This window comes from Bombina bombina, chromosome 7, assembly GCF_027579735.1.
Source record: "Bombina bombina isolate aBomBom1 chromosome 7, aBomBom1.pri, whole genome shotgun sequence".
NCBI classification, from domain to species: Eukaryota; Metazoa; Chordata; class Amphibia; order Anura; family Bombinatoridae; genus Bombina; species Bombina bombina.
This window is the reverse complement of record NC_069505.1, coordinates 581659421-581673146: the sequence shown is the minus strand read 5'-3', so window position 1 is coordinate 581673146 and position 13726 is coordinate 581659421. Positions and strand designations below refer to the sequence as shown.

Here is a 13726-nt window from a genome sequence, read left to right as displayed (position 1 = left end):
TATAAAACCTTGTTGAACAAACATTTTCTTAAGGTAACCCTCTAATTTTTTATCCATTGGATCTGAAAAGGCACAGCTATCCTCCACCGGGATAGTGGTACGCTTAGCCAGAGTAGAAACCGCTCCCTCCACCTTAGGGATCGTCTGCCATAAGTCCCGTGTGGTGGCGTCTATTGGGAACATTTTTCTAAATACAGGAGGGGGGGAAAAAGGGTACACCGGGCCTATCCCACTCCTTAGTAATTATCTCTGTAAGCCTCTTAGGTATAGGAAATACGTCAGTACTCGCCGGTACCGCATAGTATCTATCCAGCCTACATAATTTCTCTGGGATTGCAACGGTGTTACAATCATTCAGAGCCGCTAATACCTCCCCTAGCAGAACGCGGAGGTTTTCAAGCTTAAACTTAAAATTAGAAATGTCTGAATCCACTCTATTGGGATCAGAACCGTCACCTGCAGATTGAAGCTCTCCGTCCTCATGTTCCGCATACTGTGACGCAGTATCTGACATGGCCCTAGTATTATCAGCGCACTCTGTTCTCACCCCAGAGTGGTCACGCTTCCCTCTAAGTTCTGGTAATTTAGACAAAACTTAAGTCATAACATTAGCCATGTCTTGCAATGTGATTTGTAATGGCCGCCCTGAAGTACCCGGCGTTACCATATCACGCACCTCCCGAGCGGGAGATGCAGGTACTGACACGTGAGGGGAGTTAGTCGGCATAACTTTCCTCTCGTCTGGTGAATGATGTTCAATTTGTACAGATTGACTTTTATTTAAAGTAGCATCAATGCAATTAGTACATAAATTTCTATTGGGCTCCACTTTGGCTTTAGCACATATAGCACAGAGATATTCCTCTGAGTCAGACATGTTTAACACACTAGCAATTAAACCAGCAAACTTGGAAATACTTCAATTTACAAATAGTATGAAAAAAACGTACTGTGCCTTTAAGAAGCACAGAAAGTTATGACAGTTGAGTAACAATAAAACGGATAAACTATAAAATCAAATTCTTTCCGGTAAAAATACAATTTTAGCAAAGGATTGCCCCCATTAGTAATGGATAACTAACCCTTAAATAGCAGAAAAAATGTACAGAATATAACGTTTTTTATCACAGTCAAAGCACAATCTCACAGGTCTGCTGTGAGTGATTACCTCCCTCAAAATAACTTTTGAAGACCCTTGAGCTCTGTAGAGACGAACCGGATCATGCAGGGAAGAAAAACCGACTTGTGACTGAATTTCTGATGCGTAGTAAAAGCGCCAAATTAAGCCCCTCCCCCTCACACACAACAGTGAGGGAGATCAGTAAACTGTCATAAATTAAATAAAATGCCCGCCAAGTGGATAAAAATAGTGCCCAAAACAATTTTTCACCCAGTACCTCAGAAAATTAAACGATTTAACATGCCAGCAAAACGTTTAACATCAAGCAAATGAATTGTCATAGAAAGCCTGCTGCTAGCCGTTCTCACTGCAATATAGCTAAGGTTTTATGCATACAGTATCATTCCAGTGAAGTGCCATTCCCCAGAATACTGAAGTGAAAATATACATACATGACAGCCTGATACCAGTTGCTACTACTGCATTTAAGGCTGAACTTACTTTATATAGGTATTTGCAGTATTTTCTAGTCAATTCCATTCCTCAGAAAATAATATGCTGCTACATACCTCTTTGCAGTTGAACCTGCCCGCTGTCCCCTGATCTGAAGTTTACCTCACTCCTCAGATGGCCGAGAACAGCAACATGATCTTAACTACTCCGGTTAAAATCATACAGAAACTCAGGTAGATTCTTCTTCAAATTCTCCCTGAGAAGGAACAACACACTCCGGTGCTGTTTTAAAATAAACTTTTGATTGAAGTTATAAAAACTAAGTATAATCACCACAGTCCTCTCACACATCCTATCTATTAGTTGGGTGCAAGAGAATGACTGGGTGTGACGTAGAGGGGAGGAGCTATGTAGCAGCTCTGCTTGGGTGATCCTCTTGCACTTCCTGTTGGGGAGGAGCAAATATCCCACAAGTAATGATGACCCGTGGACTGACCACACTTAACAGGAGAAAATTAGTATGATATGTGTTGATACAATATAGACTAAGGATTAGACTATTTGTTTTTTTAAATGACGTCATATCGTTAGGGACTTTTTTTTATAGCATTACATCGTAATTACGTGTCTCTCCTTCACATCCAGAACAGTTTAGAGAGAAACAGATTTCAAACTAAAATTTCCCTTTCTAAAATTGTTTTTTTGAGGACCTCACAGTAGTGACAGAACTTTTTAAATCATCTCACCAGACTAGAGGACTTTAAATCATTGGGCCCTGCTTGTTAATGCACAGTAAAGTCATAATTAGACAGTTGTGGCTTAGACAGAACATACAATTTTAAACAACTTTTCTAATTTACTTCCATTGTTTAATTTGCTTCCTTCTCTTGTTATGCTTTGCTGAAAGGTTTATCTAGGTAAGCTCAGGAGCAGCAAAGAACCTAGGTTCTAGCTGCTGATTGGTGGTCGCATATGTATATATATACACACACACACACACAATATAAGTATCAGAAAGAAATAGTGACATAAAATACTATCACTTTAAAGAAAGGGAATAAAGCACACAAAATATTAAAGAGAAAAACTTCTCATATTTATTAACTGCAGGTGTCGTAACTGGATGCCATTAGCATGAATTAAAAAAATAAATGCCACATGCATATATAACATATAGCAAAAACAACAAATAACAAGAAAAAGTACATTGAGCAATAGGATAGACCCTATCACTATAGAAGGTGGTCCTCCACCAAACTATTAGTCGCCATTCACGGCCCTTTTCTAAACAGGAAAAGAGAGGATTACTCACATATGCTGGCCAGCAAAATAACAGTGAGCGATATAACAAGGAGGTACCTCCCAAGCAGTCCGCCTTGGAACTCCTCAAACCGGAGCTTCCAAATTTAAAGAAGTGATCTCACAGATGAGTGTGTAGATATCCTTACTCACATCTTCGTACACACAGTCCGCCTTGACGCCCCTTAACTCGGAGCTTCCAATTTTCACGGTAGTGACGTCACAAGGGGGTGTGTTGATGTCCTTACACACCTTCCATCCAATTGGTTGAATCTCGATGTCTCAGCCAAATCAGCCGTAGAGCCTGTCCTAACCCATATATTAACAAACAAACAAACACCAAACCTCGCTAGGTAAGAGTGTCAAAAAAGGAGGTGCGCCAAGTAATAGATAGACAAGGTAAAATAAACCTTATTAACCTGTTATAAAAATAATAATATATAGTGTTATAATCCGTAAATATGCTTACAAAAATTATTTTCTATAATAATACTTTGCTCTTGATTCAGATAAAACCTAAACGTCCGTGTAAGAAATTATTGATATCCACAATAGTAGTAATAATGACAATAATTACAAATGTCCAGGTTTAACCCTTTCGTGACAGGGTTAAAGTGCCTACATCGGAACAACTGTTCCGATGTAGACAAATTGAAACTACGCGATCGTGCATACGATCGCGAGATTTCAATTATTGGATCGCATCTGGGGGGCGTCCCTACAATCCTAGGAACGCCCTCCAGACCGCGATTAAATCCCTGAAGCACAGAAGGCTTCAGGACAGCCGTTAGTTATGACGTTCCATTCCGTCATAACGGCTTTAAAGCCCAGTCTAATTATGACGGAATGGAACGGCATAACGGCTTTAAAAGGTTAAACTGTTCCAGATGCGTGTATTCAAAGAGGTACAGAGGATGGGCAGCTCTCTCCAGTAAAGTGTAGATACAAACAAATCCTGAAAGAAAGAAAAACGAGAGGCGCTCTTGGTGTAGTATGTCCTATACAAACATCAAATGAAAGGACAGAGATGGAGATATACTCACAAGCGGCGTTGCACATGCAGTGCAATAAGCTAAGCAACAATTTTATTTGTTTTTAATAAAATATTTACTGTTTTATCCTTGCTCTGGACATTGGTATTTTGTATATACCCCTTCACTTTGAGATCCGCCTGGTTGGAGTTCCATTATTGGGGGTTGATTTTACACTGACAAGCTGATCGGTATCCCGCATTGGGAGTGTCATCGGAAGCAGTCACTGTGGGGAGCCTCGATCTGACCTCAAGCGTCCATTGCCTATGCGAGTCAGCCGAACGGCTCTGAAGTTTCGGCTTGTCCGTTATTGCACTGCATGTGCAACGCCGCTTGTGAGTATATCTCCATCTCTGTCCTTTCATTTGATGTTTGTATAGGACTTACTACACCAAGAGCGCCTCTCGTTTTTCTGTCTTTCAGGATTTGTTTGTAACTAACCCATATATTGTAGATGCAGGCAGCTGGCCTATAAATCGGCCACATAAACAAATAATAGACCAAAGTTGGGAATGTTATAGCGGAGAAGTAAGCAGTAAACACAGTTCTGTGCAGCAATGCTCAGCAGGGTATATCCGATCCCACCTATCAGGTGTCTTCTGGATATCCGGAAAACTCCTCCTACCAGCACTCATAATACTGCAAACTTAGACTTCACAAAGTACAGGGTCAAGCGTCCGAGTTCAATAAAGAAAATGAACACAGTCCATGAGCAGTGTTCACAAATAGAACACACTTAGTGCCAAAACAACACACTAGATTTATCAAAGCCATTCTTCTTTAATTCCGTCCAAAAGAGCTCATACAAACTCATATTCATCAAAGCACTCTGCGCCTATAATTGCGCAAATCTGAAAGAAACTTCTTCGCACTCCGCGTGCATTAGCCTAGGCGCACAGGCGCGCTCCCGAGTGCTACAATTTACATTAGTAATAGGCGTAATTTAACAGCCCGACCTACAAATACGCCCAAGTTTATTATTTATCATTGCTTTGCGCCGATAGGGAACTACAATTTCGGCTTCAATTACGTGTTTTATATTTCACCATGCAGACTGAGGCGAACACTTGACTTATCCTTATTATTTCAATAAAAAGAACTTGGAATATAATACATGCTTTTACATCTTGTGATGCAGTACTTTCTTCTTTTAACTAATTTTTCAAAGGCTCAGCACCAAGAAGAAACTGTTATTGCCAGAAAATTGCGCTTCCACTGGCGCATATGGGTACCAACAGTTATATATAGATCAATATTTTAATATATTTATTTTTTGCGATCTTAACTTATCAACAAACATAAAAAAATAGCACAGAAACATTATATAATATAAATATAAGCTAAATATTAACTTAAAAACACTTTTTTAATAATCAAAACATGGCGGCGTAAATATTTATAGGGATAAACTGTGATAAATGGGGAGTAAATGCAGTTTCCGACAGGCGAAATTTATGATTATTACGCCCCAGCTCGCCTGCACAAAGTTACCTCTATTTTTATGATAAATTCAGGCGCACATGTGCGATTCTCCAGAGACGAGCTGGGGCGCAGTTACAGGCGAAGCACATACAGAGCTCGCCTAGCCTTTGATAAATCTAGCCCTTAGTGTTATATTGCTCACTGTTATTTTGCTGGCCAGCATATGTGAGTAGTCCTCCCTTTTCCTGTTTAGGAAAGAGCCGTGAATTGCGACTAATAGTTTAGTGGAGGACCACCTTCTATAGTGATAGGGTCTATCCTATTGCTCAATGTACTTTTTTCTTGTTATTGCTATATGTTATATATGTATGTGGCATTTATTTTTTTAATTCATGCTAATGGCATCCAGTTACGACACCTGCAGTTAATAAATATGAGAAGTTTTTCTCTTTAATATTTTGTGTGCTTTATTCCCTTTCTTTAAAGTGATAGTATTTTATGTCACTATTTCTTTCTGATACTTATATTGTGTATAGTATTTTAAAGGGCTGCACCTTAACATATTTGCAATAAGTAGTATTTGCTCTTCCCCCTCCTACCCCAATGTATAGATTATATATATATATATATATATATATATATATATATATATATATATATATATATATATATATATATATATATATATATATATATATATATATATATATATATATATATATATATATATATATATATATATATATACACACACACACACACATATACATACATACATACACACACACATATACACACATACACACACACACACACACACACTGACTGTCATTGGCTCACCCATGTGTTCAGTTAGAAACCAATAGTGCATTGCTGCTCCTTCAACAAATGATACCAAGAGAATGAAACTAATTTTATTAGAAGTAAACTGGAAAATTGTACGTTCTACCTAAATCATGAAGGAACATTTTGGGGTTTCATGTCCCTTTAATCACCACAATTGAGTTATAAATATAGGTAAATTCCTGGTCAGGAGCAACAGTGCACAGCAGGTGGCTAACAGGGTTGTGTGATTCTTGCTGCTGATTGGCTGAATGACTCCTAAGCAGAACTTTACCTGTGTGTTTAATTGTTTGTTGGAGATTAAACACAGAGTTCTAGGCTCAGAAATAAAAAAAAAATGCATTATATTGTCCATTTAAAGAGACATTAAACCCCCAAAATATTTCATGATTCAGATAGAACATGTAATTGTAAACAACTTTCCAATTTACTCCTATTATCTCATTTGCTTTGTTCACTTAGTAACCTTTGTTGAAAAGCATATCTAAGTATGCTCAGGAGCAGCAATGCACCATTGGGAGCTAGCTGCTGATTGGTAGCTATACATCTATGCCTCTTGTCATTGGTTCACCTGATGTGTAGATCTAGCTCCCAGCAGTGCATTGTTGAACCTTCAACAAAGGACACCAAGAGAACGAAACAAATTAAATAGAAGTAATTAGGAAAGTTATTTAAAACTGTATAGGGTTAAAAGGGATATGAAACCCAATTTTTTTCCCCATTCTTGATTCAGATAGAGCAGCAATTTTAAGAAACTTTCTTACTCCAAGAAAGATTCCAAGAGAACAAAGAAAAAAATAATAGGAGTCCTATTAATTTTTCTTTGTTCTCTTGGACTCTTTCTTTAAAAAAAAAAAAAAAAAAAAAAAAAACAGGAATGTAGGCTTAGGAGCAGACCCATTTTTGGTTCAGCACCCTGGGTAGCGCTTGCTGATTGGTGGTTACATTTAGCGCTACCCAGGAGCTGAGCCAAAAATGGGCAGGCTTCTAAATTTACATTCCTGCTTTTCAAATAAAGATACCAAGAGAACAAAGAAAAATTCATAATAGGAGTAAATTAGAAGGTGGCTTAAAATTGCTGCTCTATCTGAATAATGAGAAATTGGGCTTAGTGTCCCTTTATGCAATAAATAATTTAGTGATAGTGATCCTATTATAAATCTATAGGAAAAAAAAAAAAGTGTTTCCTAAACCTAAAAAAAAAATGAATATGGTTCCTTACTTTTCTGAACGGCTACTATGTTTCATATACAATTTCTTAGACTACAGCGTGACACACCACTTGTAGCTCCTTCACCAGATAATGTGGATAACATAATTAGACTGAAAGGGATGTTCAAACTCAAATTTAAAAAGGGATTTTGAAATATATATATACACCATTTATTGATATTTTTGCTATGTTAAAGGGACAGTCGAGGCCAAAATAAACTTTCATGATTCAGATAGAGCATGTAATTTTAAACAATTTTCCAATTTACTTTTATCAACAAATTTGCTTTGTTCTCTTGGTATTCTTAGTTGAAAGCTTAATCTAGGAGGTTCATATGCTAATTTCTTAGACCTTGAAAGCCACCTCTTTTCAGAATGCATTTGAACAGTTTTTCACCACTAGAGGGTGTTAGTTCACGTATTTCATATAGACAACAGTGTTATCTGGGAGCAGGCAGTGATTGGCTAAACTGCAAGTCTGTCAAAAGAACTGAAATAAAGGGGCAGTTTGCAGATACAAGATAATCACAGAGGTTAAAAGTATATTATTATAAATGTGTTAGTTATGCAAAACTGGGGAATGGGTAATAAAGGGATTATCTATCTTTTAAAACAATAAAAATTCTGGTGTAGACTGTCCCTTTAAACTTATTTAAATAGATACAGAAACTCAGCATTGTATGCTTGAGTACAACTGATCTGTGGGATAAAAGCTCATTGGACCATACGGAAAATTCCCATAGCTTTAGCAGATAGTTTTCAGCAAGTTATAAAATTCAACAAAGAAAATAAATATTTCTTTAATGTCACTTATTCCTGTTTGATCAACTTTAAACTAGAGAACTCATGAGCAAGCTTATGAATTAGGTGAGGTCAGTACAAGCTTGAGTCGCACCTGATTAAAATGACTCATTTGTAAACAGTTAAATGCCTCTCTACAAACATTACTGTCCAATAAACTTATTTTCCTACTAAGATGTCATCTATAAATGAAAGGAGGGTGGAGCACCATGCAGTCAATTTTGTATTTACAGTATTACATAAATGTATGATCGCATGAGTAAAGCTACTGTAATATATCAATTAAAGGGACATCTAAAACTTTTATTTTATGATATAGAGTATAACATGTTTAAACAACATTGCAATTTAATGCTATCATCAAGTTGTCTTTCTTCTTTTGGTATCATTTAGGGTTGCACCAATACCATTTTTTTAAGTCTGAGTACAAGTACCGATACTTGTTTTCAAATACTCGCCGATACCAATTACCGATACTTTTTTTTTACTGTCATGTGACAGTTTACCAGCACAATACAGACTAACTATTTAAGATTCCTTCTTTATAATTATGAAGGACTAACTCAAAAGACATTATGAAATAATAAAACTGTTTTGTCACAAAGTTCACAGAACATGTTAATATTAACAACAACAATAAATAACAAATATAAAATTACAACCAACCAAAAGTGCAATACAGTAAAAAAAAAATAATAGAACAGTGCACTGTTTAATCATGGGGAACACTACTATGGGGTAGATTACATTTGACTGGCAAGCTTTACCAATGATCTCATTACATGTCCTACTCCATTAAAGTCTATGGAATTGGAAATGTGAACAGAGCATTGGTAAAGCTTACCAATCAAATGTAATCTAAATCTAGTCCTATAATTGCAGGATCAGTGTTCATTGGAATTAGCTTAATGTGTCCTATGAGTACTCTTCCTGCAATTATATAATCTAAGGGTATAGATGTATGTTTTGAACATAATTGTGCAAGATGAGAACTAGCAGTAAAAAAAGACAACCAAGCAATACGAATAATTTTTCAAAAGTTAGTGGCAAGTTCTTTTTAAGGAACAGAACAGAAGCCTTTCTGCATGTTCAGCTATTAGTCTGAGTCTGTTTTTGCCATCAGTAAGGAAGTTCGACTCTAAGTTGAACAGTCTTTCACTTTCCACACTACTGCATGGGGCAGAAAGATATTTTTGGGCCATTTTAGCCAGTGCTGAAAATCTCAGTTTATTAACTGCTCAGTACTTCAGGGGTTTGTCTGAACGAGGTACAGTGATCTCTCCTACAATAATACAAATAACAACAATTTGTATTGGCAGAACAATAGTAAACAATTTTAGTTTAGTCTCCACTCCAGTTTAAAATGAAATGAGAACATGCAGTTTGAAAAAAAAAGTCACAAGATAGCATATGGGTAGGAAGTGGAGGTATCGGTTTAAGTATCGGTGCATTTACACGAATACAAGTACTCATGCAAATACTTGGTATCGGTACCGATACTAGTATCAGTGCAACCCTAGTATCATTTGTTGAAGAACATACCTAGGTAAGCTCATGAGCAGAAATGCAGTACTGGGAACTTGCTGCTAATTGGAGGCAGAACTAATATGCTTTTTTTGCATCATTTTAAATAATAAAGCCTTTTAAAAGGAGATATTAAAGTTGCATTTTTCTTTGTTGCAAGTAAAAGATGACATTTTAAAATTAAAAAAAAAAAAATTATATATATATATATATATATATATATATATATATATATATATATATATATATTTATATTTAGGCCACATATACAGATTGCCTGTAGCAGCCAGTGAGATTCTACCGTATGGATCAATTGTGTACAAAGATAGAAAGCTTTAAAAAATGACAATGCAATGCACCGCACTATTGCCCCTAAAAGTCTGTGTGTTTAAGAGATTGAAAACAAAGTATCATTTGGGAGCCTCTGGGAACTGCAGCCCCAGTCACACAAGCCCACAAATCATCCACGGTGTCCCCTGGAGACCATGTATTCCCTGCAGCAACTGAGCAGTCCTTTACCTATGCGTTTAACCCATCTGTAGGGTTAGATTAAAAAAAAAATATGTTTAAAAAGTGCTGATGTATATGAATGGCAGGAATTGTATTTGTATTGCATCTGTATGTTTACACACCTATGTTACTTCTTAAGATGCACACAGATTTTTCAGAGAATAAGTGTTACAAGATTGCTCACAGTATAAAAGCTAAATATTTAGCAATATGCTCACAATATTGTCAAAATAAATCACATATAGAATTTATATCATTTGCTCATTTAGGTTAATTAGACTCATGCCACATAAATCTGCACTAGCACAATGCATATACAAACAAAAAAATGCATAAAAAATGACAAGGAACGCAGGGGATTGTACTTCACAGATACAGAAAATTATTAAATAATAATAGATCTACATATAATCCTTAATTTTATAGGACACGTACCCAAAACAAGTTGAGTTGCTTTTATAAAGTTTAACCTGTTATAAGGTTTAGCGTATAATTTGCACTACCGCATGTGCTTAGCTAAACGCAGAGAGGACAGTTCTATGCCCCTTTAACCCTGAAAACATTTAATGGAATTAAGACGGTTTCTATTTCTTTCCCCCGTAATAAATAGTCCCTCGTTGCAGGCATTGCTTTCTTTAGTATATCACTCAGCGAAAGCTTCCACAATTACCTTGCCCCAGAAGACTCCCCTGATTCCTGCAGCAAACAACCTGCCCATGGCGGCCGCCATCTTGGTACAGGAAAGCAAATCGGCCCAGCCCATACATGAGCTCCAACAAATCAAAGCATTTTTTTTTTCTTCAAACGTATCCAACTTTATAAACAATATACAAAGTAAAGCTTACAAAAGTAAATATAGATAATTATTAAATAAATAGATAGATTGATAGATATAGATAATAGATAGATTAGATAGATTATAAAATGTATAGGCGGACAGATAGATAATGGACAAATGGATAGATAATAGATAGATGATGTTTAGATAGATGTATAGATGGACAGATCAATGATAGAAAGTTGGATAGATTTATAGATAGATAGTTGATGGATAGATATATAGATGGACAGATAGGCGTATTCTCTTATTGAAGAAATACTGTACAAAAATAATGAATATATTTGGCACTGAACATTTACTATTCAATAACGTTAACACCCACACATAATGTAAATAGTAAATCAGATGTTGAAATCCAAAGCATTAATTGCATAATTTGACATAAATTTATTTAATTATAATTTGTGCAACATTGCCAAAAAATATTAGGTAACTTTAGCTTAATGTTGACTTGCATTTACAGTTAACTAATAATAATACATTTTAGCAAGGTGGTCAGTAAAACCAGCCAGGTGGTGTGCCCTTTAAAAAGGTCCTGTGAGGAGAGAGCCCTTATAAAAACTACTGTCAACAATGTTTGTGTTGATAAAGTTGTTTCTATAATAAAGTGATTAAATGACGAGGGCGTTGCCGCCCATTATTCGACGTGCCCGCGCACGAGTCTTGTTTTTCTGCGCCATCGTCTAAAATTGCATATGTTCTATTAAATATCTCCATCAACGAAGGATAACTACAACGCTAACGGTTTTCATAGTAGAGGGGGGAAATCTACGGGAAAATTAACTGCATCGAAGTCGTTTTTAACCTTAAAAATCGCACGTGCACGTGGTTATTTCTGTCATGCTGTGCGCGCCCCTTTGTCTCGTTTGCCATTGGTTAGGAACTGTTGACGCCACTTATTGCTAGGGTAAATATTCAAATTTGCATTGTTTCTTTTGGCTTTCCAGTTCTGCGCGTCACCCCTTGTATAAAAGCTTAGGCGCCGTGCGCGGCCACCATTCCGAGCTTCGTCGTCAGGTAAGTTATTTGTTCTCTAACAAGATCTCCATTTTGTTACTATTTTACGTATTTTATTGTTAGAATAATAATTTAATTAGTATTATTTAGTACTCATTTGATATCTTTATGCCGTAGCTGGTTATTTATGTATTTTATATTTTTTTTTCCCACAGCTTTTATTGTCCCATCTGTTAATCGGGGCTACGACGTCAAAATTCGCTTGGAAAATAGTTAAAAGGTTAATTGTTAAAGACGCAGCAGCACTTGACCCATTGGAGGAGACGGAAGATCAGTCACATAAAAGGAGATTTCTTCGTACCATCAACTGATTTTGTCCCACTTTTTTTTTTTGCCACTTAAAAAAATAATAATATATATATAGTTTTAGTTCATCAATGAACTAGAAAAGGGAGGCTGTGAAAGTAATAAAGTATAATATCTTAGAAGATCCATGGATACTTTCCAGCTATTTAGGACTGCCCTTTGATCTATAGTGGCTGCCTCTAAAATGAGCTATTTAGGCCATTACACAGAGGATATACACCAACCCTATCCCCTTTTTTTCATTTCTTCCTATTTGTAGCCCTAATCCAACGTTTACGAATCGCTGAAGGAGAGATTTGGATAGTAAGTGTTGCTTTTGAAATGACCTTGGAAAACAACCACCCCCACCCACCTAAAAAAAATACAAAAAAAAAATTTATAGCAAAAAATGGATCATCTTGGACTCTAGATATAATGGTTTCTTATCATATCAAGGACAGACTAAAGCTGCAGAGAAATATTCCCCTTTTCCACCCACCATCTATATAATTCAGATCTTTCTACATTTATACATAGGAGAAACTGAATTTGTGTAATTAGTTTGCTATGGTGGATCTGCCCTGGTTCATACAAAATCTTACGGTTAAACGATGCCAGGGTTTTTATGAACATCTTTTCTTCTATTGGGATGTATAAAAATGAGCTCCCACACCACCGATGGCCATAGGGGCTTCCAATAAAGCAAAATACTTCCATCATGGTGTGGGAGACAGCATCCATTACTATTGAAATTGGTGGAGTATGAGCAGTTTAGGTAGAGAGCATAGACTCAATGAGCAATCTGTACATAAAGATTGCAGGGTCAGTAGTTGCAGGAAAATAGACGAGGCATTCACGGAAAGCAGAAGTATTTAGGAGAGATTGTAATGAATAGAGGTTTAAGGAAGGTAAAAGTGTACGTAGAAATAAGAGCAAAATCTCACGACCCCATGATCAAATACACAACTGCATTATCTGTAATATTTAACCAAATCAAGGATTTTCTTTTCCACAGCTGCTATGAGAAAAATAATTCAGATATGGGGTAAATACATCAAGATTGCATGCAATCTATCAATAAAGATTGCTTCCCTTCTGCACAGTATGACAAATATATATATATGTCCAGTAGCAGTTTAGGTTATTGATAGAATAGATGCATTAATATTGTAATACTTTAAGCCAGGCTGTGTGATGACAGCCTTTTAAATTGATGGTTATATACGTATAATGTCAATTGTATATCCACATGTTTATATAATGCTTTTTTTATATACAGTACTAAAGGATTTAAACATTTAACCATGCTTGGCATTTCATAATTATCATTTTGTATTTCAGTTCATCACAACCTATATATAAATCCTA

General features: G+C 36.2%; 2 protein-coding genes across 2 annotated transcripts in view; one reads left to right on the top strand and one right to left on the bottom strand.

The window, feature by feature from the left end:
- Nucleotides 1–10979, bottom strand: part of MRPS18B (mitochondrial ribosomal protein S18B) — a 52639-nt gene extending 41660 nt beyond the window's left edge. The window contains exon 1 of the mRNA XM_053722050.1: nt 10886–10979. Coding sequence (XP_053578025.1) covers nt 10886–10978 — 93 coding nt within the window. The 5' untranslated portion in view covers nt 10979. The remainder of the gene's footprint in view (nt 1–10885) is intronic.
- A 1252-nt stretch (nt 10980–12231) lies between these two features.
- Nucleotides 12232–13726, top strand: part of PPP1R10 (protein phosphatase 1 regulatory subunit 10) — a 30093-nt gene continuing 28598 nt past the window's right edge. The window contains 1 exon segment of the mRNA XM_053722049.1: nt 12232–12682. The gene's annotated coding sequence lies outside the window, so the exon portion shown is untranslated.